Source organism: Sinocyclocheilus rhinocerous, unplaced genomic scaffold, assembly GCF_001515625.1.
Source record: "Sinocyclocheilus rhinocerous isolate Xijiao unplaced genomic scaffold, SAMN03320098_v1.1 scaffold1351, whole genome shotgun sequence".
Taxonomy (NCBI): domain Eukaryota; kingdom Metazoa; phylum Chordata; class Actinopteri; order Cypriniformes; family Cyprinidae; genus Sinocyclocheilus; species Sinocyclocheilus rhinocerous.
In genome coordinates this window covers 130,121-152,453 of record NW_015654494.1, presented here as the reverse complement: position 1 = coordinate 152,453, position 22,333 = coordinate 130,121, and the positions used below count along the sequence as shown (strand labels likewise).

General features: G+C 34.7%; 1 protein-coding gene across 1 annotated transcript in view; it reads right to left on the bottom strand.

Moving 5' to 3' along the window:
- LOC107717151 (fibrillin-2-like) overlaps positions 1-22,333 on the bottom strand; it is a 79,796-nt gene that overhangs the window by 20,039 nt on the left and 37,424 nt on the right. The window contains exons 10-41 of the mRNA XM_016523815.1: positions 21,876-22,082; positions 21,647-21,787; positions 21,326-21,445; positions 20,147-20,272; positions 19,650-19,772; positions 17,461-17,736; positions 17,296-17,349; positions 17,094-17,219; positions 16,804-16,929; positions 16,578-16,697; positions 15,934-16,071; positions 15,355-15,405; positions 15,133-15,258; positions 14,684-14,911; positions 14,068-14,193; positions 12,803-12,931; positions 12,600-12,725; positions 12,293-12,418; positions 12,080-12,202; positions 10,840-10,965; positions 9,302-9,427; positions 9,102-9,224; positions 8,776-8,785; positions 8,542-8,654; positions 7,995-8,120; positions 7,782-7,904; positions 6,306-6,428; positions 6,062-6,223; positions 4,465-4,533; positions 4,256-4,381; positions 2,449-2,574; positions 2,229-2,378 (exon numbers count right to left, since the gene is read on the bottom strand). Of these exons, the coding sequence (XP_016379301.1) occupies positions 2,229-2,378; positions 2,449-2,574; positions 4,256-4,381; positions 4,465-4,533; positions 6,062-6,223; positions 6,306-6,428; positions 7,782-7,904; positions 7,995-8,120; positions 8,542-8,654; positions 8,776-8,785; positions 9,102-9,224; positions 9,302-9,427; positions 10,840-10,965; positions 12,080-12,202; positions 12,293-12,418; positions 12,600-12,725; positions 12,803-12,931; positions 14,068-14,193; positions 14,684-14,911; positions 15,133-15,258; positions 15,355-15,405; positions 15,934-16,071; positions 16,578-16,697; positions 16,804-16,929; positions 17,094-17,219; positions 17,296-17,349; positions 17,461-17,736; positions 19,650-19,772; positions 20,147-20,272; positions 21,326-21,445; positions 21,647-21,787; positions 21,876-22,082 (4,095 nt within the window). The remainder of the gene's footprint in view (positions 1-2,228; positions 2,379-2,448; positions 2,575-4,255; positions 4,382-4,464; positions 4,534-6,061; positions 6,224-6,305; positions 6,429-7,781; positions 7,905-7,994; positions 8,121-8,541; positions 8,655-8,775; positions 8,786-9,101; positions 9,225-9,301; positions 9,428-10,839; positions 10,966-12,079; positions 12,203-12,292; positions 12,419-12,599; positions 12,726-12,802; positions 12,932-14,067; positions 14,194-14,683; positions 14,912-15,132; positions 15,259-15,354; positions 15,406-15,933; positions 16,072-16,577; positions 16,698-16,803; positions 16,930-17,093; positions 17,220-17,295; positions 17,350-17,460; positions 17,737-19,649; positions 19,773-20,146; positions 20,273-21,325; positions 21,446-21,646; positions 21,788-21,875; positions 22,083-22,333) is intronic.

The following is a 22,333-nucleotide window of genomic DNA, read 5'->3' as shown; positions in this document are numbered from 1 at the left end:
TTCTTTCAAGTAACTACATAAATTATTCTGGTCACATTTTAGATTAGGGTACAATTCTCACTATTAACTAATTATTAACTATGACTTTTGCCTCAATATACTCCTAATTACTGCTTATTAATACTTAGTAAAGTAGTTGTTAAGTTTAAGAAGGAATTGGGTAGGATTAAGGATTTAGAATAAGGTCTTGCAGAACAAGACATTAATATGTGTTTTTTAAGTAATAATAAACAGCCAACATCCCAGTAATATTCATGCTAATTACCAACTAGTTAATAGTGAGAACTGGACACTAAAGTGTTACCAATATTCTTATTAACTCACCAAAGTATTTAAAGTGAGAAGGGTACATAAAAAGCATGCATTTTAAGGTTAGACTTTAAATTTTGATGTTAAATCCACTATTGTAATGTATATGAATGTTCTACAGTATATACACCGTATTAAGTTCAATTACATAAGAAGTAACTGTAATTAAATTACAGAAAAAATAAGAGTAATCCCTTACTTTACTTTTTCAAGGGAAAAGTAATTAAATTACAGTAAATAATTACTTAGAAACTAATTACACCCAACGCTGGTTGTGGCATTCAAATCATTGTCTATTTGCATAAAATAAAAAAAACAATGAAAAATAATAATTTATTAGACGTTAGATGGGTTGTTTTTTGAAGTTCAAATTCAGGGTCTATTTAAATAAAAAAAATAATTTGCATAAAATAAAGTCAAAATAAACAATTAAATCAAACAAAATAATAAATAAGAATAATTAAGCAGTCATTACTCGAGTTGGTTCTTTTAAGGTGTGGCTTTCAAATTTAGTCTGCATTTAAATAAAATAAAATAAACAAATATAATTTATGTAAATAATTTTAGATTCAATTATTGCTGCCACAATGACTATAAAATGTAAACAAACATCCCTGTAAAATAATACAACCAAAACAATGTTAATTAAATAAACAGCACATATTTTTGTGAATCTGGCGCATTTTATAATGAACCCCAGTTGCATAAATAGCAATAACATTATACCAGCACACATTGTGCCTGTTGAAGTTGTGCAAGTGGTTTTGCGCCAAAAAAAAATTGTGCGCAATTAATGCCTACTTAAATTATTTATTTTGTTTTGTTTTATTCTGACTGCATTTAAATGGCAAAAACGAACCCATCTAATGACTGGTTATATTTTATTAATTTAATTTAATTAAAAAATAGCCTAAATTTTAATGCCACACCTCCAGAAACCAAGACCCACCTAAAATATTTTCACTGCTTAAAAATAATTTTACAATTTAATTGAATTTAAAATTTAATTTATTTCAAAAGTAGTCTGAATTTTAATGCACACCTTCAGAAACCAAGACCCCCATAAAATAATTTCACTGATTAATAATAATTTTACATTTACTAATTTTTAATTTACACTATTTAATTGTATTTTATGCAAAGCTAAGCAATGAAAAAATTGCCTGAAATTTAATGCCACACCTTCAGAAACCAAGTCCCACCTAATGACTGCCTAAATTATTTATATTTCTATATTTATTTTTTATTTTATGCATTTTATTTTATACTATTTTATTATATGCAATGGAAAATTTGCCTAAATTTGAATGCCACACCCTCAGAAACTATGAGATATATTTATTTATATTTTAAATTGTATGCAGCACAACACATTTAATTTAATATTTATTTAATTTTATTCAAAGCCAAGCAATGCAAATGAAGTGTAAATTTGAATACCACACCATCAGAAACCAAGGCCCAACTAAATTAAATGATTTATACTTATATTAGTTATTTTCTATATGTATTTTTTTATTTTATGCAATGCATTTTGTTTTATATCATTTCTTTTTTACATTTTATTTTGTGCAATGCCTAGTAATATCTGTGTATTTTCTCAGCGATTTCTTTAATTTTATTCAAAGCCAAGCAATGCAAATGAAGTGTAAATTTGAATACCACACCATCAGAAACCAAGGCCCAACTAAATTAAATGATTTATACTTATATTAGTTATTTTCTATATGTATTTTTTTATTTTATGCAATGCATTTTGTTTTATATCATTTCTTTTTTACATTTTATTTTGTGCAATGCAATGCCTAGTAATGTCTGTGTATTTTCTCAGCGATTTCTCCTCCATTATTTTGACTTTTGTTGAATGCCACTGGCATCCACTTTCATTATGTATTTAGACATGGTTCTCCCACACTCACACGTGGCTGGTGTGGGACAGGCCTCGCAGGGTCTGTTCCAGGCTTTGCCCACGTTATAGGCGCAGCAGCACATCTTCTTGGTCATGTTGAAGGAGAGCTCGTTCTCGCAGGTGTCGTTGAAGTTGCGGTAGCACACGCTCTTTCTCATATCTGTGAAACAAACACGGATGAGCTCAGGAAGCTGTGATTCAGTCCTAAACGCTCGCCGAGCGGCTCTTACCCATGCAGTTGTTTCCTCCGTTCACCTGCATGTACTCGGGCGGACAGACGCAGGTGTAGTTTCCCAGCGTGTTGTAGCAGGTTCCCGGACCGCAGATGCCGATGTGCGCCGTACATTCATCAATATCTGAGAGAATCCATCAGAAAATATATCAGCATTCAGACACTCGATCGACTACAACTCTTTCTGTCTCGTTGCTCCTTTTATAGACGTTTGCAGAAATATGCATGTCTTTATTACACTTATACAAATTAAATACCGTAAAATTAATTCAAGATAAGTTATATAGTGTTAATAATTTCCTTAAAAGTAAATTACACAAATTCATAAAAATACATTCATAAACATTCAAATAAAGTTAAATAAAAGTAATGCATTTAAATAAAATAAAATAAAATACATTCAAATAAAAGTTACTAAACGTTAAAAATATTAACATTCCCTAACTCGTTGCCTTTTCTAGTGCAGCTCAACCAGGTCTCGTCCCATTCGTCGATATTTGTGATATCACAAATCCCGGAAAATATGCGTTGTAGTTTTTGAAAAGTAATTTCAGTTAAATAAAATATCTCCTTTTGAAGTGGACTTTGAGCTTTGTAACTTTGCAGATCTTTTTTATGCTCAAACAGCAACATTATAGACTAACTAAATTTGAAAAAGTGAAAAAACATAATAGCACCCCTTTAAATAATTAAAAATTATAAAAAACTATAAAAATAAAAAAATATATTAAATAATAAAAAAATGACAAAGTAAATATTTTTTTTTTAGATAAACTTTTTTATGCTCAAACAGCAACATTATAGACTAACTAAATTTGAAAAAGTGAAAAAACATAATAGCACCCCTTTAAATAATTAAAAATTATAAAAAACTATAAAAAACAAAAACAAATTTAATAATATAAATTTAATATAAAACTACTTCCATAAAAAATACTTAAAATAAAATTTGTAAATAAAAAATGACAAAGTAATTATTTTTTTAGATAAAAGTAAATGAAATTATTGAATTAATATAAATTGCTCATATAAATACATTCATAAAAATAAATTAAGGTTACTAAAATTTAAATTCAATAAATGTAATTAAAAGTTAATTTAATTCTTAAAAATATTAATATTTAACTTCAGTATAAACATGTAATTGAAATGTAAATTTCAAATTAAAAATGTAATTATTTTTATTCACTTAAAAGTAAATTCCACATTAAAGTATTCAAATATGAATCTACATTGAAATTAAAATACTCATACATTTATTATAAAATTATTTAAGTTATTTTATTTTATTAAAATCACACAATTATGAATTATTAAAATAATTCATTAAAATATATGTACATTTAATTAAATCAATTTAATTATTAGAATATTGACATACATTTTTTTGTATATTTTTAAATGGAATTTAAAGTTACATTTAATTAAAAGTTAATTATTTAATTTAAATTACAAAAATAAAATATTTAATTTAAATTACATTCCTAAAATAAATCAAGGTTACTTAACATTAAAATTCAATAAATGTAAATTTGATTAAAAATGTATTAATTATTGAAATTCATTATATATTTAATATAAATATTAAATTGTTTAATTAAATGTTCATTATTGTTATATTAATATTTCAATGTTATATTTAATTAAAAGTCAATTAAACAAATAAATTAATGCATAAATAACAATTAATCAAATAATTAAATTACTAAAAATGTAATTAAATGAGCAAATTAAAATTTTAATTGCTGAATAAAATGACTAAAAACTAAAATCTCTCTGAGCTCTGTGGCTGTTGTCGGCCGGACCTTCGCAGATGCGCGTCTCCTCGTTGAGGTAGTATCCGGCGGGACACTCGCACTGGAAGCTGCCGAAGGTGTTGACGCAGTTTCCCCCCTGACACAGACCGGGCAGCTCCTGGCACTCGTCGATGTCTGAGAGCGGGACAGAGAGATTATTAATGTAGGCGTCGTTAGACTCACAGACCGCAGGTGTTGCGCTGTTGATCCGCTCTTACCCTCCAGGATGACGGTGATGGGATTGGGCCGGAAACCCTCTCCTCCGGGACACAGCGTTTTGTACTCGGCTGTGAGGAGACACACAGTTCATCATGAATACAATCAGTCTGTGCTCGTGGCAGAATGAGTGAGTGGCGTTTTCGACTGTTTTTAATTGGCTGATGCTTGTAGCGATATTTAGGGAGCAGAGTGAGCGACAGCTGTTATAATGATGATATATTTGTACAAATTACTATTAAATGACAGTAAATGAGACAAAAATTGTCTCTGGGAATTCAAGTTTTAGGTGGTTTTACTACAGCACAGGTATCGGCTGATGGGAAAATAGCTAAATATTTACAGATATATCGGTCTCTTACTTGTATTTTTGTTACACTTTACAAGAAACTAAGACTCAAATAAGTGGAAATAAAAAATAAATAATCGTATATATTCTTAATGATTTATCGGCTGATTGGAAAATAACTAAATATTTACCGATATATCGGTCTCGTACTTGTATTTTTGTTCTGAACGTCTGCGCCATTCATTAACACAGAGACACGCAGAATTCATATTTAAATATGAATCGTTTTGCGGCTTAATATTTACAAATACTAGTGGGAGTGGGCTCACGTGTGTGTGTGTGTGTGTGTGGGCGGAACTCCGCTGTGCGTGATGCAGAGAGCGCGACCATAATGTAGAGACTGAAATGACATGCCGTCGTGTAAATAAGATAAATAACATAAGGCTATTTAGTTTGCTTAATAAAAGAACAAGGTATATACCTGTTCTATAGGAAAGGTAACTTTAAATTACTTCTGTTTTGATCTGGCGCTATAGAGAAAATATAATTAAATAAAATTAACTTGACCTTCAAGGGGGGCCGCCCCCCTAATATAATGGCAGGGGAAACACTGTATATTATTAAAAATGTATCGGCTGATGGGAAAATAGCTAAATATTTACCGATATATCGGTCTCTTGCTTGTATTTTTGTTACACTCTACAAGAATCTAAAATAAGACTCAAATAAGTGGGAATAAAAAAATAATAATAATGCATTTATTTTATAATTCATTTTATATGTATAGCTCTGTAAATATTGATATAGCTATGTATCCAAATGATCACTGCTGCTTATTTTTAAATATGCTTAAGTGAAACTGAAGTTAATATTGTGTAAACTAATTTCATTTCATTTCAACTATATGTGACCACAAAACCAGTCATAAGGGTCCATGTTTTTAACCTAAGATTTATACATCAACTGAAAGCTGAACAAATAAGCTTTCCATTGATGTATGGTTTTTATAATATTCTAATGATTTTTGGCATAAAAGAAAAATTAATAATTTTGATCCATACATTGTATTGTTGGCTATTGCTACAAATATACCTGTGCTACTTATGACTGCTTTTGTGCTCCAGGGTCACATTTAATAACATTTAAGCATGTTCTTTATATACGATATGCATATCTCGTTATGTTATATATATATATATATATATCGTATATAATCGTTATATTAGCTATTTGCCACCCTGCTTTCCAGATTCATTACTGGCCATCAATACTGGCCAGTATTGTCAGTATTGAGGTAGTGTTGTTCGTACAGGTGTTGATGGGCGGGCAGAGTTCGCAGGGGTTTCCCCAGGCTCCGCCCAGCGAGCAGCAGCAGGAGGCGCGGGTCACGCCCACCCCGATCTCAGCGCTGCAGGAGATTCCTCCGTCGCCGCGGTCCAGCGTGTCCAGGAAGCAGTTCCCCACTCGCGTGTCTGACAGAGAACAGAGACAAGTCGCGTTACGTTTACAGTGATGGCGATGAATGTGGCAGACTGAAGCGGGACGGCTTCGTACCAACGCAGCCCACGCCCGACGGGTTGAGCTCGAAGTCCGGCGGACAGTTGCACAAGTAGCTACCGGGCAGATTCACGCACACGCCGTTGATGCAGTTCACAGGGTCGAAACACTCGTTAATGTCTGCCAAAGAGAGACGGATGAGAGACAAAAGTGAGAAATGACACACGGTCCTGATGAGATTAATACATCTGCATGTCTTCATTAAAATTATTCAAAATATTGTAAAATTGCATTAAATATAGGTTAAATACTTCATTCGGTTTAGTACTTTATTAAAAGTAAATTACACAACTAAATTAATTAAAAAAAAAAAACGATAAAATTAATAAGTTGCTAAACATTGAAATTCCATAAATGTGCAATTATTAAATGAAATTATTAAAAAAAATAATAATTTCACAATATTATTATAAATTGAGATATAAATTAAAATACTGATATAAATGTAAGACAATTATTTTATAAAAATTATTTTATTATTTTATTTAAACTAGATTTACACAAATAAAATGGTTTATTAAAATAGTTACTAAACATTCAAATTAAATGTAAAATGTATTCATTAAAATTTATTGCATTTATTTTATTTAAAGTCAAATTAAACAAACAAATAAACAAATCAAATAAATTTTTGAAAAAAGCGATTTAAGTCCACGATACTCAAAAATGAGTCTCTTTTGTTGTTTGCTGAAATTTATATATTTGCATGTCTTTATTAAAATACAAAATAATGTAAAATTTATTAAAAGTTCTATACTTTATTTTTATTATTTCACCAAAACTAAAAATACACAGACAAATAAATGTATTACACATAAGTAATTTAAATATGAATATACAATTATTTAATCAAAAGTGTATTATTATTATTATTATTATTATGTCAATATATAGTAAATCACATCAACAAATAAAATGTTAATTAAATAAATCAATGTTACCAAACAAGTCAACAAAACAACAAAATTCAATTTAAAATGAATTAAGACAATGAATCTAACTTGATATAAATGCAGTATATTTCATTCAAATATTAATCTAAAACGATTTACCTACAAATAATAATTTAAATTAAAAGTAAATTACACACAAATAAACTTTTATAAAATAAATTAAGGAAAAATATGTATTTGATTAAATTGTTTTTCATTTAAATTAAAATAAATATTATAAATAATTATAAAATACATTTTGAATATAAAAGGATTTAATTAAACTTTAATGATTTATTATTTGAAAGTAAACTACAAAAAATAATAAAATAATTTACAAAAATACAAGGCTACGCTCACATTTAGTGCCTCTTTTGTAGACGTTTGCTGAAATGAACACAGTCTTAAGATCTCTCCATGATGCAGTGATTCGTGTGTGTGTGTGAGTGTGAGTGTGTGTGTGTGTGTGAGTGTGTGTGTGTGTGTGTGAGAGTGTGTGTGTGTGTGAGTGTGAGTGTGTGTGTGTGTGTGTGTGTCTCACCTGTGCAGTTTCCTCCGCTGCGGTCCAGCTCGTAGCCGTAGTCGCAGATGCAGCGAAACATTCCCGGCAGGTTCTGACACGATCCGAACACGCAGATGTTCTGGAAGTTACACTCGTCGATGTCTGCCGGACAACACACACACAGCAGATCGAGTGAGTGTGTGTTGCTGTAAGAGAGTGTGTGTGTGTGTCACTGTGTGTGTGTGGGTTTACCCTGGCAGGCCTTGCTGTCTTCAGTCGGGGTGAAGCCCATCTCACACTCGCAGCGATATCCGCCCGGCGCGTTCAGACACTGACCGTTCTCACACAGATTCACGTTATCAGCGCACTCGTCCATGTCTGCAGACAAATACGCAAACCACCAACATGAAAAATATACAAAGAAACTTACAAAGAAAATATGGAAAATTAACAAAATAGAAAAATAGAAAGTAATTAAAAGTAAAAGATTACTTATAGGTATAGATTACTTTATAAGATTACTTTTTAAGTAAAGATTATTTTTAATTATTTCATTTAAAGTTAAAAAAATAAATTACACAAACACAAATAATACGATGAAATAGATTTCTGAACAATTAAATTAACGTAAAATTTCGTTCAGTTTCGTTTACGTTCAGATTACTTTATAAGTAAAGATTATTTGTATTATTTAATTTAAAGTTCAAATGAAAAGTGAATTACACAAACAAACAAATACAATAACTTCATAAAACAAAGGCTATTAAACATGAAATGAGAAGCGTGTGTTATGTGATACCGGAGCAGGAGAATCCGTCGCCGTTGAATCCCTCCTTACAGGCGCAGCGGTACGATCCCGGCGTGTTCATGCACTCGGCGTTCGGGTTACAGTTGTGTTCCTCCGTCACGCATCTCACCGATGCAGGTGCGCATGTCCATGGAGGCCATGAAGCCGTCGTAGCAGAGGCAGCGATATTCTCCGGGGATGTTCGTACACTGGCCGCCGTCGCAGATGTCCGGCGTGTCTTCACACTCGTCGATGTCTGCGGGGAGAGACAAGGCTCAGTGTGTGTGTGTAAGTGTGTGTGTGTTAGAGCTGCACGATTCTGGATAAACTGAGAATCATGATTTTTATCTCCAATAGAGATCACGATTCTCCCACGATTCTGAGCTAAACAAAATAATGGCAAAAGATGAATTGCTGCAGTCTATTTAAAAGTGTTGAATTTGAATGAAGTATTAAACATTTTAATATATGTGACCCTGGAGCACAAAAGCAGTCTTAATTAGCACGGGTTAGCCTCAAACCACAGCCAGACTCTAACGCTCACCTGGAGATCAGCGGCGCTCGTCACTCACCGACGCACTTGATCCCGTCGCCCTCCCAGCCGTCGCGGCAGCGGCACTTGAAGCTCCCCGGGACGTTGACGCAGGAGGCGTGCATGTCACAGTTATGAGCGCCGACCTCACACTCGTCGATATCTGATGCAAAACAAACACTTTACAGCAGCAGGTCTTTCGTTTGAGGTTGGACTCGATTCTTGAGGAATCCGGGTTACCTGTGCATCCGGTGGAGCCCTTCTTGACGAAGTATCCCAGCTGACAGTGGCAGATGAAGGAGCCTTTAGTGTTTTCACAGTCGCCGTGCAGACAGATGTTGGGATTCAGATCGCATTCGTTGACATCTGGACGAATACAAGACAGGACGGATCAAATTAGGACATAATACGAGCATATAAATACATCAAAGAGGCATTACACTATCATGACTAAACATCAGAATAAAAATATACAAAGAAAAAAAAAACTGGAAGTAAACAAATAAATGCAATAAAATAATTATAAGAAAATTAAATAAAATCAAAATCAAGCTTACTTTGAATAAAATTAATTATGGTAACATTAAATAATAAAAAAAATATTTAACTAAAATTAAATCATTAATTTATTATTTAAAATTAAACAAGTAAAAAAATTCATAAAAATAATTCATAAAATAAATCAAGGTTACTACGTATTCTAATTAAATAATGACAAAATTATTAAGTTCAAAGTAAATTATTACTTCGTAAATTACAAAAAAGATAAAGTAACACAAACATACAAATAAAAAATAAAATGGCAAACATTTGAATAATTCATAAATTATACAATAAATCAATATAATATAAGTTTTTTATTTAAAAGTCAAAAAATAATTAATGAAATAAAAAGGTAAATTATTATTTTTTATTTAAAAGTAAAAAATAATTAATGAAATAATTAATAAAGTTAAGGTTACTACACATTCAAATTATTAATTTAAAAGTAAATTCTTAGTTAATAAATTACAATAAAGATAAAAAGGGAAATGATACAAGCATACAAATAAAAAATAAAATGGCAAAAATGGAATGATTCGTTAAAAAAATAAATGATAAAATAAATCAAGGTAACTACACATTAGAGTTATTGAATTATTTAATTAAAAGTAAATTATTATTTTTTATTTAAAAGTTAAACAAAAAACTAATAAAATAATTCATAAAAATAATTCATAAAGTAAATCAAGGTTGCTTATCCCTTAAAATGTAATAATGTAAACTTTAATTCCAAGTAAAGCATTACTATTTTTATTATTTAATTAAAAGTAAACTAAAATGAACATTTAAAAAATATTTAAAAATCATTAAATAAATCAAGGCTACTAAACAATAAAATGAAATAATGTAAATACCTTTCAAGCCTTTTTATTACTTAAATAAAAATACAACAAACAAATTAATATAATTTATAAAAAGAAAATGAATCGAGGTTAATAAGTATTAAAACTAATGTAAAATATTGAATCAAAAGTAAATATTACTTTTTTCATTTAAATTACACAAACATAAAATAATAAAAAAATAAATCAAGGTTACTAAGGATGATGATTTAATTAATTTACTACTTATTTTTATTATTTAGATTACACAAAAAACAATTTTTAAAAATAAATTCATGAAATAAATCAAGGATACTGTAAATTAGTAAATTATATTAAATATGTTTATTATTTAAAAGTAATATATACACACACACACACAAATGTAAACATGAGTGGAGTTTCGCGTCTCACCGATGCAGGTGCGCATGTCCATGGAGGCCATGAAGCCGTCGTAGCAGAGGCAGCGATATTCTCCGGGGATGTTCGTACACTGGCCGCCGTCGCAGATGTCCGGCGTGTCTTCACACTCGTCGATGTCTGCGGGGAGAGACAAGGCTCAGTGTGTGTGTGTAAGTGTGTGTGTGTTAGAGCTGCACGATTCTGGATAAACTGAGAATCATGATTTTTATCTCCAATAGAGATCACGATTCTCCCACGATTCTGAGCTAAACAAAATAATGGCAAAAGATGAATTGCTGCAGTCTATTTAAAAGTGTTGAATTTGAATGAAGTATTAAACATTTTAATATATGTGACCCTGGAACACAAAAGCAGTCTTAAGTAGTCAAAATTATACATTTTTCTTTTATGCCAAAAATCTTTAGGATATTAAGTAAAGATCATGTTCCATGAAGGTATTTTGTAAATTTCCTACCGTAAATGTATCTAAAGTTAATTTTTGATTGGTAATATGCATTGATAAGAACTTCATTTGGACAACTTTAAAGGCGATTTTCTCAATATTTTGATTTTTTTTTGCACCCTCAGATTCCATATTTTCAAATAGTTGTATCTCGGCCAAATATTGTCCTATCCTAACAAACCATACATCAATACATCAAAAAATTTACCCTTATGACTGGTTTTGTGGTCCAGAGTCACATATAGGCCTAATATATGTATTTAAAATATAATATATTTAATACACCAATTTGTAGTGTTTAAATGATGAAAAAGTGGTCTGAATAAATGATTCAGTGACTCACTCATAAATACTTCACTTGTTTCATTACTGGATGAATCAGCGTTTTTGAACGAATCTCTTGAATGAATGATTCAATAACAAATACATTTTTTAACAGTCACTTGTCGCCACCTAGTGGCGAAACGATGCAATCGACGTTATTTGAAGCGCCAATTACTTTCGAAAGATGACTTGCTCTATTTTGATCGCTACCATAGACATCAATGTTTATATCCGAACTATAAACTTTCATCCCAGTATTTCTGAGATAATATGAATGACTGTTAGACAGAAATAATACTGTGTGGTATTATTTTAATTATTATTAATATTATTAATAGACATGGGCAAATCGTTGTCATTTAGAAATCAGATGGCGTGGGTGTTTGAATCGAAATTGCGATCTTTTAACGATTAATCGTGCAGCTCTAGTGAGTGTGTGTGTGTGTGTGTGTGTGTGTGTGTTACCGGCGCAGGTCCTGAGGTCGGGCATGAGCGCGTAACCTTCGCTGCAGCTGCATTCGTAACTTCCCTCCGAGTTCGTACAGTGAGTATCGCAGCCGCCGTTCATGATGGTGCACTCGTCGATGTCTGCGAAAATGAGAAGAGGCACGTTTATAGTTGATGAACTGATTTGGATCGTTAGTTTGATGCGTGTCGATGTCGGTGGAGGTTTCTCACCCACGCAGCCCTGTCTGTCGGGCGTCACCTGGTATCCCGTGTCGCAGGAGCACTGATAGGTGCCCACCATATTCACACACTGACCGTTCCTGCACAGGTTATCACTCAGCTGACACTCGTTCACATCTGAGGGGGAAAAAAATATATATAATAATTAACGTGCGAGATAAACTTTTTTTATAAATGAGATTAATAGTTATTTTAATTATATAATAATTTTATAATAAAAAATGATGCACAATTATACTCAGATTATTTAGTTTATCTAATGTTTTCACCACTAGAGTAAAGCACAGCAGGTATGTACCTTCACAGGCAGAAGCTTCTGCGATCAGCTGGTGACCCGGAGGACAGTCGCACTCATAACTGCCCTCGGTGTTCAGACACGTCCCGCCGCGGCACAGCAGGGGGTCGCGCTCGCACTCGTCGATGTCTGCGGGACAGAGAGAGAGACGCTGTGACACACAGGCTTTCAGAGGCCGGGGAGAACGTCCAGGGTTCGAGTCTCACCCATGCAGTTCTTCATCATCATGAAGCCGCTCTCGTAGCCCTCGAAACACTCGCACTCGAAGCTGCCGGGCGTGTTGACGCAGACGCCGTGTCCGCACAGGTCCGGAGAGATGGTGCACTCGTCGATATCTGCGGGAGCGAGGGGAACAGCGTGAGCGGTAGGGCTGGGAAAATAACTCGATGCATCGCGAATCAAGAAATGATTCAGCATCGATTTTCCGAATGCATTATGATTCTTTCTTGCGTCGATTCTGAGCTTAGTTTAGAACAGTAGATGGCGCTGCATGCTTTAGAAACAGCCGTACTCTGCTTGTTTCCAAATCCTTACACACACTTGAACCTAAAATAATCATTCATAAAATTTGAACAGGGAAGCCGCTCTCGTAGCCATCGAAGCACTCGCACTCGAAGCTGCCGGGCGTGTTGACGCAGACGCCGTGTCCGCACAGGTCCGGAGAGATGGTGCACTCGTCGATATCTGCGGGAGCGAGGGGAACAGCGTGAGCGGTAGGGCTGGGAAAATAACTCGATGCATCGCGAATCAAGAAATGATTCAGCATCGATTTTCCGAATGCATTATGATTCTTTCTTGCGTCGATTCTGAGCTTAGTTTAGAACAGTAGATGGCGCTGCATGCTTTAGAAACAGCCGTACTCTGCTTGTTTCCAAATCCTTACACACACTTGAACCTAAAATAATCATTCATAAAATTTGAACAGGTTGAAGCGAATTACAAGGGTGTTCACAGTGGGCTGTGTTTACATTCATCTCGCGTCATATAAGCATTCTGAGCCGAGGTGAAATTACATGAGCATTTGAGTGTGCAGATAAAAACTAGATTAGAGCGCCATCTGCTGTTAAAATCTAAGCTCAGAATCGATTCCAGAGAGAATCGCGATGCATTCGGAAGATCTCAGAATCAATCCACGAATCGATTCTGCATCGATTTATTGTCGCAGCCCTAGTGAGCGGCGCAGTGAAACGCATGTCGGCTTTGATTTAGTGTTTGATGTTTGACCTGTGCAGTTCCTCTCCTCCATGGTGAGGGCGAAGCCACTTTCGCAACGGCATTTGAAGCGAATGTTTAACTTGTTTTATTAATATAATATATGAGAAACTATTTTTATTAATATATTATTATAATATAAATTATATAATTGTCAGTTTTCAAAAGTACTGAAATGAATGTCAGCAATAATATCGGCATCAGCAATTTTTTAGAAGTGAAACGCATGTCGGCTTTGATTTAGTGTTTGATGTTTGACCTGTGCAGTTCCTCTCCTCCATGGTGAGGGCGAAGCCACTTTCGCAACGGCATTTGAAGCTCCCGATGGTGTTTCGGCACGTCCCGTGAGTGCACAGGCCTTTGAAGACCTTACATTCGTTCACATCTGCAGAGAAACACAGGCTCATAACTTCATTATTCAACACAGAGAAAAATCCCTAAAGAAATACTACAAATCTGACTTTCTGTGTCTGTTAGTGTTTTTGTAACCAAGAAATACTTTGGGGACAAAATTGCAGAAAAATGCACAGAAAACCAAAAATTGGAAAATAAATCAATTATTATTATAAAATGCCAAAATGTTTATTTTCTTGGCTAGATAAATAAATATAATTGTCAGTTTTCAAAAGTACTGAAATGAATGTCAGCAATAATATCGGCATCAGCAATTTTTTAGAAGTATCAGTATTAGTGAGATATTGGAAGCGGATACATTTTTCTAAAAAAAAATTCAAATGTTGTAAACATTTTAGATGTATAATATCGGCCAATATCGGTTATCGCCAAAACAACATAATTATCGGTATCATATCGGTTAAAATTTTCTATATCCGCTCATCCCTATGAATAAATGACAGACAGCTGTGACGCTGCACCTTTGTAGAAGGGTCGTCCCGTCAAGATGTCTCCTCGGTTGGCAATTCCAGGTCCCCGCGGGCAGATGGTCTTGAATTCGGGTGTGTTTAATTTGGGACAGGCCTCACAGTCCACACCCCATGCCGCTCCCACCGTACAGCAGCACATATCCACGCGATACCGGCCCGGTAACGGCTCCACGCACTCGTCCTCGTCCCATTTCATATAGCACTGCTCGCTTCGGATGTCTACAGGACACACAGACCACTGTAAATCACCACTGTTTGGTTCGCACATGTTGTTAGTTACAAAAAAAAGAACGGGTTTGTTTTGGATCAGTTGTCCTAAATCATCATAAATCAGAGGTTGACAGTTTCTGTTTTTGGTTTAAAAAAAAATTATTGGTTGTCTGCAACCAATAAATCAACTAAAGCAATAAATAATTTGAGAAACGAATATGTTTCCATACCAACACATGTTCGTCCGGCTCCGTCCAGTGTAAGTCCCTCCGGACACTCGCATCGGAACGAGCCCTGCGTGTTCACACAGCGTCCGTTTGTGCACACGCCGGGAAACACCTCGCACTCATTAATATCTAAAGACAGAGCAGAAATGGGATGCATCATCATACAAAGCTCTAGATAGATAGATAATATTGTTAATGCAGCAAAGGATTGTGGGTAACACGTACCTTCACACACAAGTCCCTTCATGCGAGCGAAACCTTTCGAACAGGCTGGATCTGTAGAAAATTCATGTCAAAAACTTTGTTTTGTGTGTTAAAAATTACGTCTTTAAAGCAAACATTGGTTCATTTAGCTTTTCATTAATATATTACATTTTGGCTTAATTAAATTTGGCTTTACATTTTTTATTTTTTTCCCCCAAACATTAAAACTTTAACTCTTTTTAATAAATATTAATTTCATTTAATATAAATAAATACAAATTAGCAATTAATATACAATATCTAAAAAACTACAATTATTTAAATATAAATCAAATAATAAGAAATAAATATAATTATTTGTTATCTAAAAGTGTCGCAATAATCTTTTATTAAATGAAATAAAAATTTATTCAATTAATATAAATTGTAAACAAATTGGCAAAACTTATATAAAATACACAAAAAATAGAATTATTATTTAATATAAATAAAATTACAATAAATAAATATAATTTAAAAGTCAATGACCTATGAAACCAAACAAGCCCCCCTTTTTTTTGTTGTTGCATTTTTAGCATTGCTTTTTGCAAATGAACTAACCAATTTTGCAGCGTTCACATGGGCTTCCCCAGGCCGCCCCCAGCGTAGAGCAGCACTCGGACTTCAGCGTGGCCCCGTTTATATTCACCTCACAGCGGCTGTCCTGGATGTTTAGCCAGCAGGTTCCTTTCATGCTGTCTGCATGGAGCAAATACGTGAAAGAGAACCAAAACAGTGTGACAATGACAAATGGACATTCTGACATTTGGAGTGGCTCCCCTGCGGAGTCATTGCATTTCTGCAGATATATAAAAACCAACTCTGATATCTAGCGGGATGGGATCACAGTGGGCATTCATGCTGAAAGCACAAACGCGTGACCTATTGCCTTCATACTCCATTAATTTCAATCAAACGACGTTCGGTTTCAGACAAAGAATGAAAACCGCCTGGCTAGAAATGAATAAAAGTAACAGAATGCTGTTCAGTTACCTCTAAAAACAAAATAAACTTTGACACGCACACCACTATTGCTAATGTTGCATCATAAACTTAAGTAGCGTTTGGTTGCGTATTTAGCAGTTGCATTTTAAACGTTTTAAAAAACACATTTAATAGCCACTAAACTATCCATAAGAGATCCACCAATCTCGCTGTTACCATGGAAACACTTCTGTTAGCCTAAAACGACTTTTCGTACTTACCTACGCAGATGGTGTTGGTAGAGTCCAACTTGCTGCCGTGGGAACATTCACAGTTGAAGGAACCGGCTACGTTGCGGCACACACCATTGATGCAGGGGTTGGAGTCGCATTCGTTGATGTCTGAACAAAAGGATGACAGGTAAGAACGAAAGATACAATGTATATAATTTTATGTGAAATTTACGAAAAAACATAAACAAACGAAAAAAAATTGTCATAAAGAAACCTTCGCAAGTCTCAGAGTCAGCTTTGAAGGAGAATCCTTTGGGGCAAGAGCAAGTGTAACTTCCGGGTGTGTTTCTACACATGCCATTGTCGCACAGTAACCGATTCACCAAACATTCGTTAATGTCTGAAAGATACGCAAAAAGTTAACAAAATTCATTAAAACACAACTACTACTCATAGGTTTCAGAGCAATGTTGTACAAGAAGTCTTTTCTACCTAAAACATAGTAGAAGCTAAGTTTTGCTACCTAATAAAAAGTTACGTAATAAAAAAATTGACGCAACTTACCCACGCAATTCTTGCCGCTAGTGTCGGACTCGTAGCCGATGTTGCAGATGCAACGGTAGCTCCCGCGCAAGTTCTCGCAGATCCCGTTTTGACAGATGTCTGGATCCAAAGCGCATTCGTTGATGTCTGCGAAGAAACCGAATCTAGTCCGTTAGCATTTAGCATTCATAAACGATTAGCAAATTAGCAAAATCAGACTTACCTCGCCCGTCTGTGGTGATTCCAGGTCCACTGCTGCACACCGCCTGAAACTCGGCTGCGAACAAACAAACGACGTTAGCCACCTGCTAGCACACATATCAAAGCTAACATATGTTGCATTAATATTAAAGTATCGTTCGCGACTGGAAGGTGTATTGTGGTTTACCAGAGTTGAACGCCGGGCAGGGTTGGCAGGGTTCTCCGAAGCCATGTTCAGGGTTGGCGCAGCAGCATTCCGACTTCGTCACTGCCCCGGGGAATGGACGCGAACACGTGCCCATCTTTATTGCGCCGTAGCAGGTGGTGCGCATGTGGGTGTCCACGCAGACGCGGCCGTCCACGTCTATGGCTAGTCCTGGCGGGCACTCGCAGCGGAAAGAGCCTTCGGTGTTCACGCAGCGTCCATTCATACAGATGCCTGAGGTCTGGCATTCGTCAATGTCTGTCAGAACGAAACGAAGAAGGAAATAGCGCAAGCCATTAGAGAATAAGGGGCCGTTCACATATCGCGTCTTTTGCGCGCTCAAGTTCGTTATTTCAAATGTAGACCCGCGGCAGGCGCGCTCATAATGGAAGCAACGCGCTAATTTTTTCCAGGCGCGACCGCGCCGCATCGAGATAAACACATTTCAACTTTTCAGAATGCCGCAAGCGCACCGTGGGTCATGTGACAAGAACCAACCAATCAGCTTCATCCTTTCCCGTAACAACATTGAAAGCTCAGCCAAGATGAAGGAACAGCTGATCATAGCTGTACAGGGATAGCCATTTTAAATAAATTTAGTAGTAGAGCTACTGCAAGCTATTTTTAGTGCTGCAAATCCATTTACACTTTGCTGAAACTTCCGCGTCTTCATGGACAGCGCAGGTCATGGTTGCTTAGCAACGGCAGCTGCCTTCGGAGCGCAAGCGCCCGAACGCTTTGGAAAAAAGCAGAAAGCGGCGCGCCTAGCGTTTTCCATGCGTTTTTAGGCGCGACATGTGAATGGCCCCTAACACGTCAATAATGAATAAAGATGTCAATGACGGTCAAAGGATGCGACAGTTTGTGACATTTTATGTCACTGACATGAAAGACTAATGTCAAACGTGTACCAATGATATACAAATATACGCAAACGCAAATGAGATTGAAAAGTTCCAATGAGAGAATGATTTTCTGAGAATAACAACTTAAATTTTGGTCGCTAAAGACATTGATAAATGACATCAGAGAACCAAAGACGTCTCAAGATGTGTTGCATTAGAATTGTAATCAAAATTAAGAAAGAAAATGGAAATGAGATTTTAACGATTCCTGCATCTTGTGACTGTTCGCTGTTGACGTCAAATATGCGCCAATGACATGCAATTATACGCAAAGCCATTTTGAAGAGCTGCACTGAAGGAACAATGTTCAGAGAATAACGACTTTGGTCATTAAAGACTTCATTGACAAATGAACACCAGATATGAACATCAAAGACACCTCAAGACAGTTCAAGTTAGTTTTGATGTCAAACTTGCAAAAACGTGCAATTGAAAATTAGATTTTAGCAGTTTAGCATTTGTTTCATTCATAAAACTATGGCAAAACTCTGAAAATGTTCAAATGTTCATCGATGCCTGTCAGAATTTAATGAAGACGAAAATATCATAAAATTGCTATAGAACAACGTGTCCATAATGAATAATGAATAAAAAACAAACGGTCACAAAACGCGACAACCGAAGACATTTGACATCACTGATATGAAAACTAGCTTGATATGTCTTGTCAATGACATCAAATGTCATTGGTTCTTGCGACTTTACGATTGATGTCGAAAATGCGCCAATGATGTGCAAATATACGCAAATGCAAGTGAGACCGAAGAGTTTTCAGAGAATAATGACTTAAATTTTGGTCATAAAATAATTCATTGACAAATGGTCACCAGATGCGAGAACCAAAGACGTCTGAAGAAATCAGATTTGACGTCAAACTTGCAAAAATGCGCAATTGAAAATGAGATTTTAGCAGTTTAGCGTTTGTTTCATGCACAACACTATTGCAAGACTCTTAAAATGTTCAAATGTTCAAGAAAATATGTTAAACCGAACAACATTAATAATAATGAATATTGAATAAATAACAAATGTTCACCAGATGCGAGAACCAAAGACGTCTGAAGAAATCAGATTTGACGTCAAACTTTTAAAAAATGCGCAAGTGGAAATTCGATTTTAGTGATTTAGCATCTGTTTCTCACCAAAAACTATTTCATGACTTCAGACACTTGGAATATAGTGTTTAGAGTCGATTTTTGTGGCACTTTTATTTTGTCCCTCAAGTATTTTGATGTTTTTAGGTTTAATAATCCCAGAAATGCTCACCAGTGCAGTAGCGTCCATTGGGCGCCAACGCAAATCCAGGTTTGCAGATACACTTGAAGCTTCCGTCTTCATTTATGCACATGCCGTTGAGGCACATGTTGGTGGTGGCACATTCATCATGATCTAGAGGACAAGAAAACACTCTCAATGTTTCTAAAAAAAAAAAAACACTATAAAACAAACGCTGGATATTCAGTTTTGTTCTTGGACTAACTGTATTCATCAAAATGATTAATTAAAAATTTTTATTTTGACCTTCTGACACCCTCCACCCGCCCCAAACTCCAAAAGAGATTTACAAAACATTTAAAACTATTTTAAGCACTTTAATGCAGGATTTATAGTATATAATCAAATAATCAGCAATCAAACAGGTGAAGCATATAATTTTGTGTGAATATTTAAAAATACTGAGTGTAAAAACATGAAAAAAAAAAAAAAAATATATATATATTAGGTGGTTCAGAGTTTGTTAAAGTTGCAGTTTAAGCGCTTACCGACGCAGTTCTTCCCGTCAGGACTGATTTCAAAGCCAGCATTACAGATGCACTGGAAACTTCCATCCGTGTTCACGCAGCGTCCGTTACGGCACATAACGCCGTTTACGATACACTCGTCAATGTCTGAAGCAACAGGAACAGATTAGTTACAGTCGTCCACTAGAGGGCGCTGGGCCGTGTGAAGTGAAGTTGTGCTGACTTTCATCATGATATTCATTATAAATGGATTATTCACAATAAACTGTGTCATTTGAGTGACACTGAGCACAGTGACATTATCTGGTAGATTTAATTCTGGTTAGTGTGTAACGCAAAATGCCTTTTAAAATATTTTTTTAAATAAAGCTGAAATAAAATAAAATATTTGATATAATATTTGATAAAATATAAATATAAATTATATAATGTTTATATATATATAAATACATTTTAATTGAAGTTAAGGTTGACATAAGCAAGTTTAAGTTGAAGTATTAAAATGACTAAAAATAAAACTGAAATAAATTAATTAAAGCTATATATAAATTTTAATGTTATAAAAATGTATAAACACATAAGATATAAATATATAAAGATATAAAGAAGATATAAACATTAAAAACCCAAATATAAGCACATAAAAATTACTAAAACAAACTAAAATGAAAAGTGAAATATACTAATAGTAATAAATAATACTAAAATAAGTAATTTATAGTAATATTAGCCATCTTGCCTCCATTCAAATTTCAATGGGTCATATAAAATTAACTAATTAGCTAAAATTAAAATATTATGCATTCACTGTTTATGTAGCATTTGTTGTATTTTAAGCGAAAAATTAAAATAACAACAAAACATGAAAAACAACAAAATGAACATACTTTACAAGTAATATATATATATGTAACTATAATTAATTTAAGCATTTTTTGCATTGTAAGCAAGAAATTGTTTAAAAGAATAAATAAAAACTAAATTAATAACAATATAAATTAAATAATAGTCTAGGCATGGAGAACAAGACTAGAAAATTATATAATATAATAATATTTTCTGCTTTAAAGTTGTTGTGTTTTTTTTTAGCCCTAAAGACTTTGGAATGTAAATATGTTAGCTTTAAACATGTTCTAGCCCTAAACTGAGAAACCACAGAAATGTTTTTAGCATATAATAGAATTATATCATGCCACAAACCAATGCAGGCCTGTTTGGTGGGAGTTCCCTGATATCCCTCGTGACATTTGCAGTGATACGATCCTTGTGTGTTGACACAGTCTCCGTTCACACACGGGTTACTGACGCACTCGTCCACATCTGAGGGTAGAAAGCAGATGTATGAGAGACACTATCAATCAATAATAGGTGCTAAAATATTGACAAAATCAGCTGTTTATAACCCTCAGCCCTGTGGAAGTCAAGCACACCGCCTACAGATGGCAGCAGAGGACATTTCAGATCATGCCAGCATTCAAGACACTGACTTTTTTTGACTGAAAGATGAATGCACAGGTTTACCGATGCACTCCCCGCGCACGTCCTGCCGGTATCCCATATTGCATTCGCAGCGGTAGCTGGTGGGCGTGGGAATGCAGCGGCCGTTCAGGCACAGGTTGGTGAAATGCTTGCACACGTCGATCGTAGTCTCGTTCAGCTGGCCTGAGCACAAACAGGAAAACACCACTGAGTACTTAGCTTCGGACGGTTAGTTGAAGGGAAAAGCTGGCAGCTGGCAGCTTCCACTCACTGATCTGAATCTTCGGGCTGCCGTTGCCTCCATTGCCGTTTACGATGGTGTGCTCGCCGCCGTAAATGTAGCCGCCGCCGTTTCCGTTCAGCGAGGGACCTTTGCCGTAGCTGCCGATGTTCAGACCGCCGTTGCCGTCGTGGATGATGCCGCCGCCGTTACCGGTGGCAAACGGAAGCCTCTGGATGCACAGTCGCCTGTATTCATCTGCAAATGAACAATAGATGCTTTTACACTATACCAGCTGCAAGGAGATGGAAATATATTGCAATTTATACAATTCCTACAATTTATAGAAGTTGCAAATTGCAGAAATTCCTATGTATATTCCTACTTTAAATGCAAACTTTTTAATAACTATAAAATAATTTTATTTTTCAATATTAATATTAAATATATAACAATGCTATTATATATGATATTATATATGTTTATTTATAATGATATTATATATATAT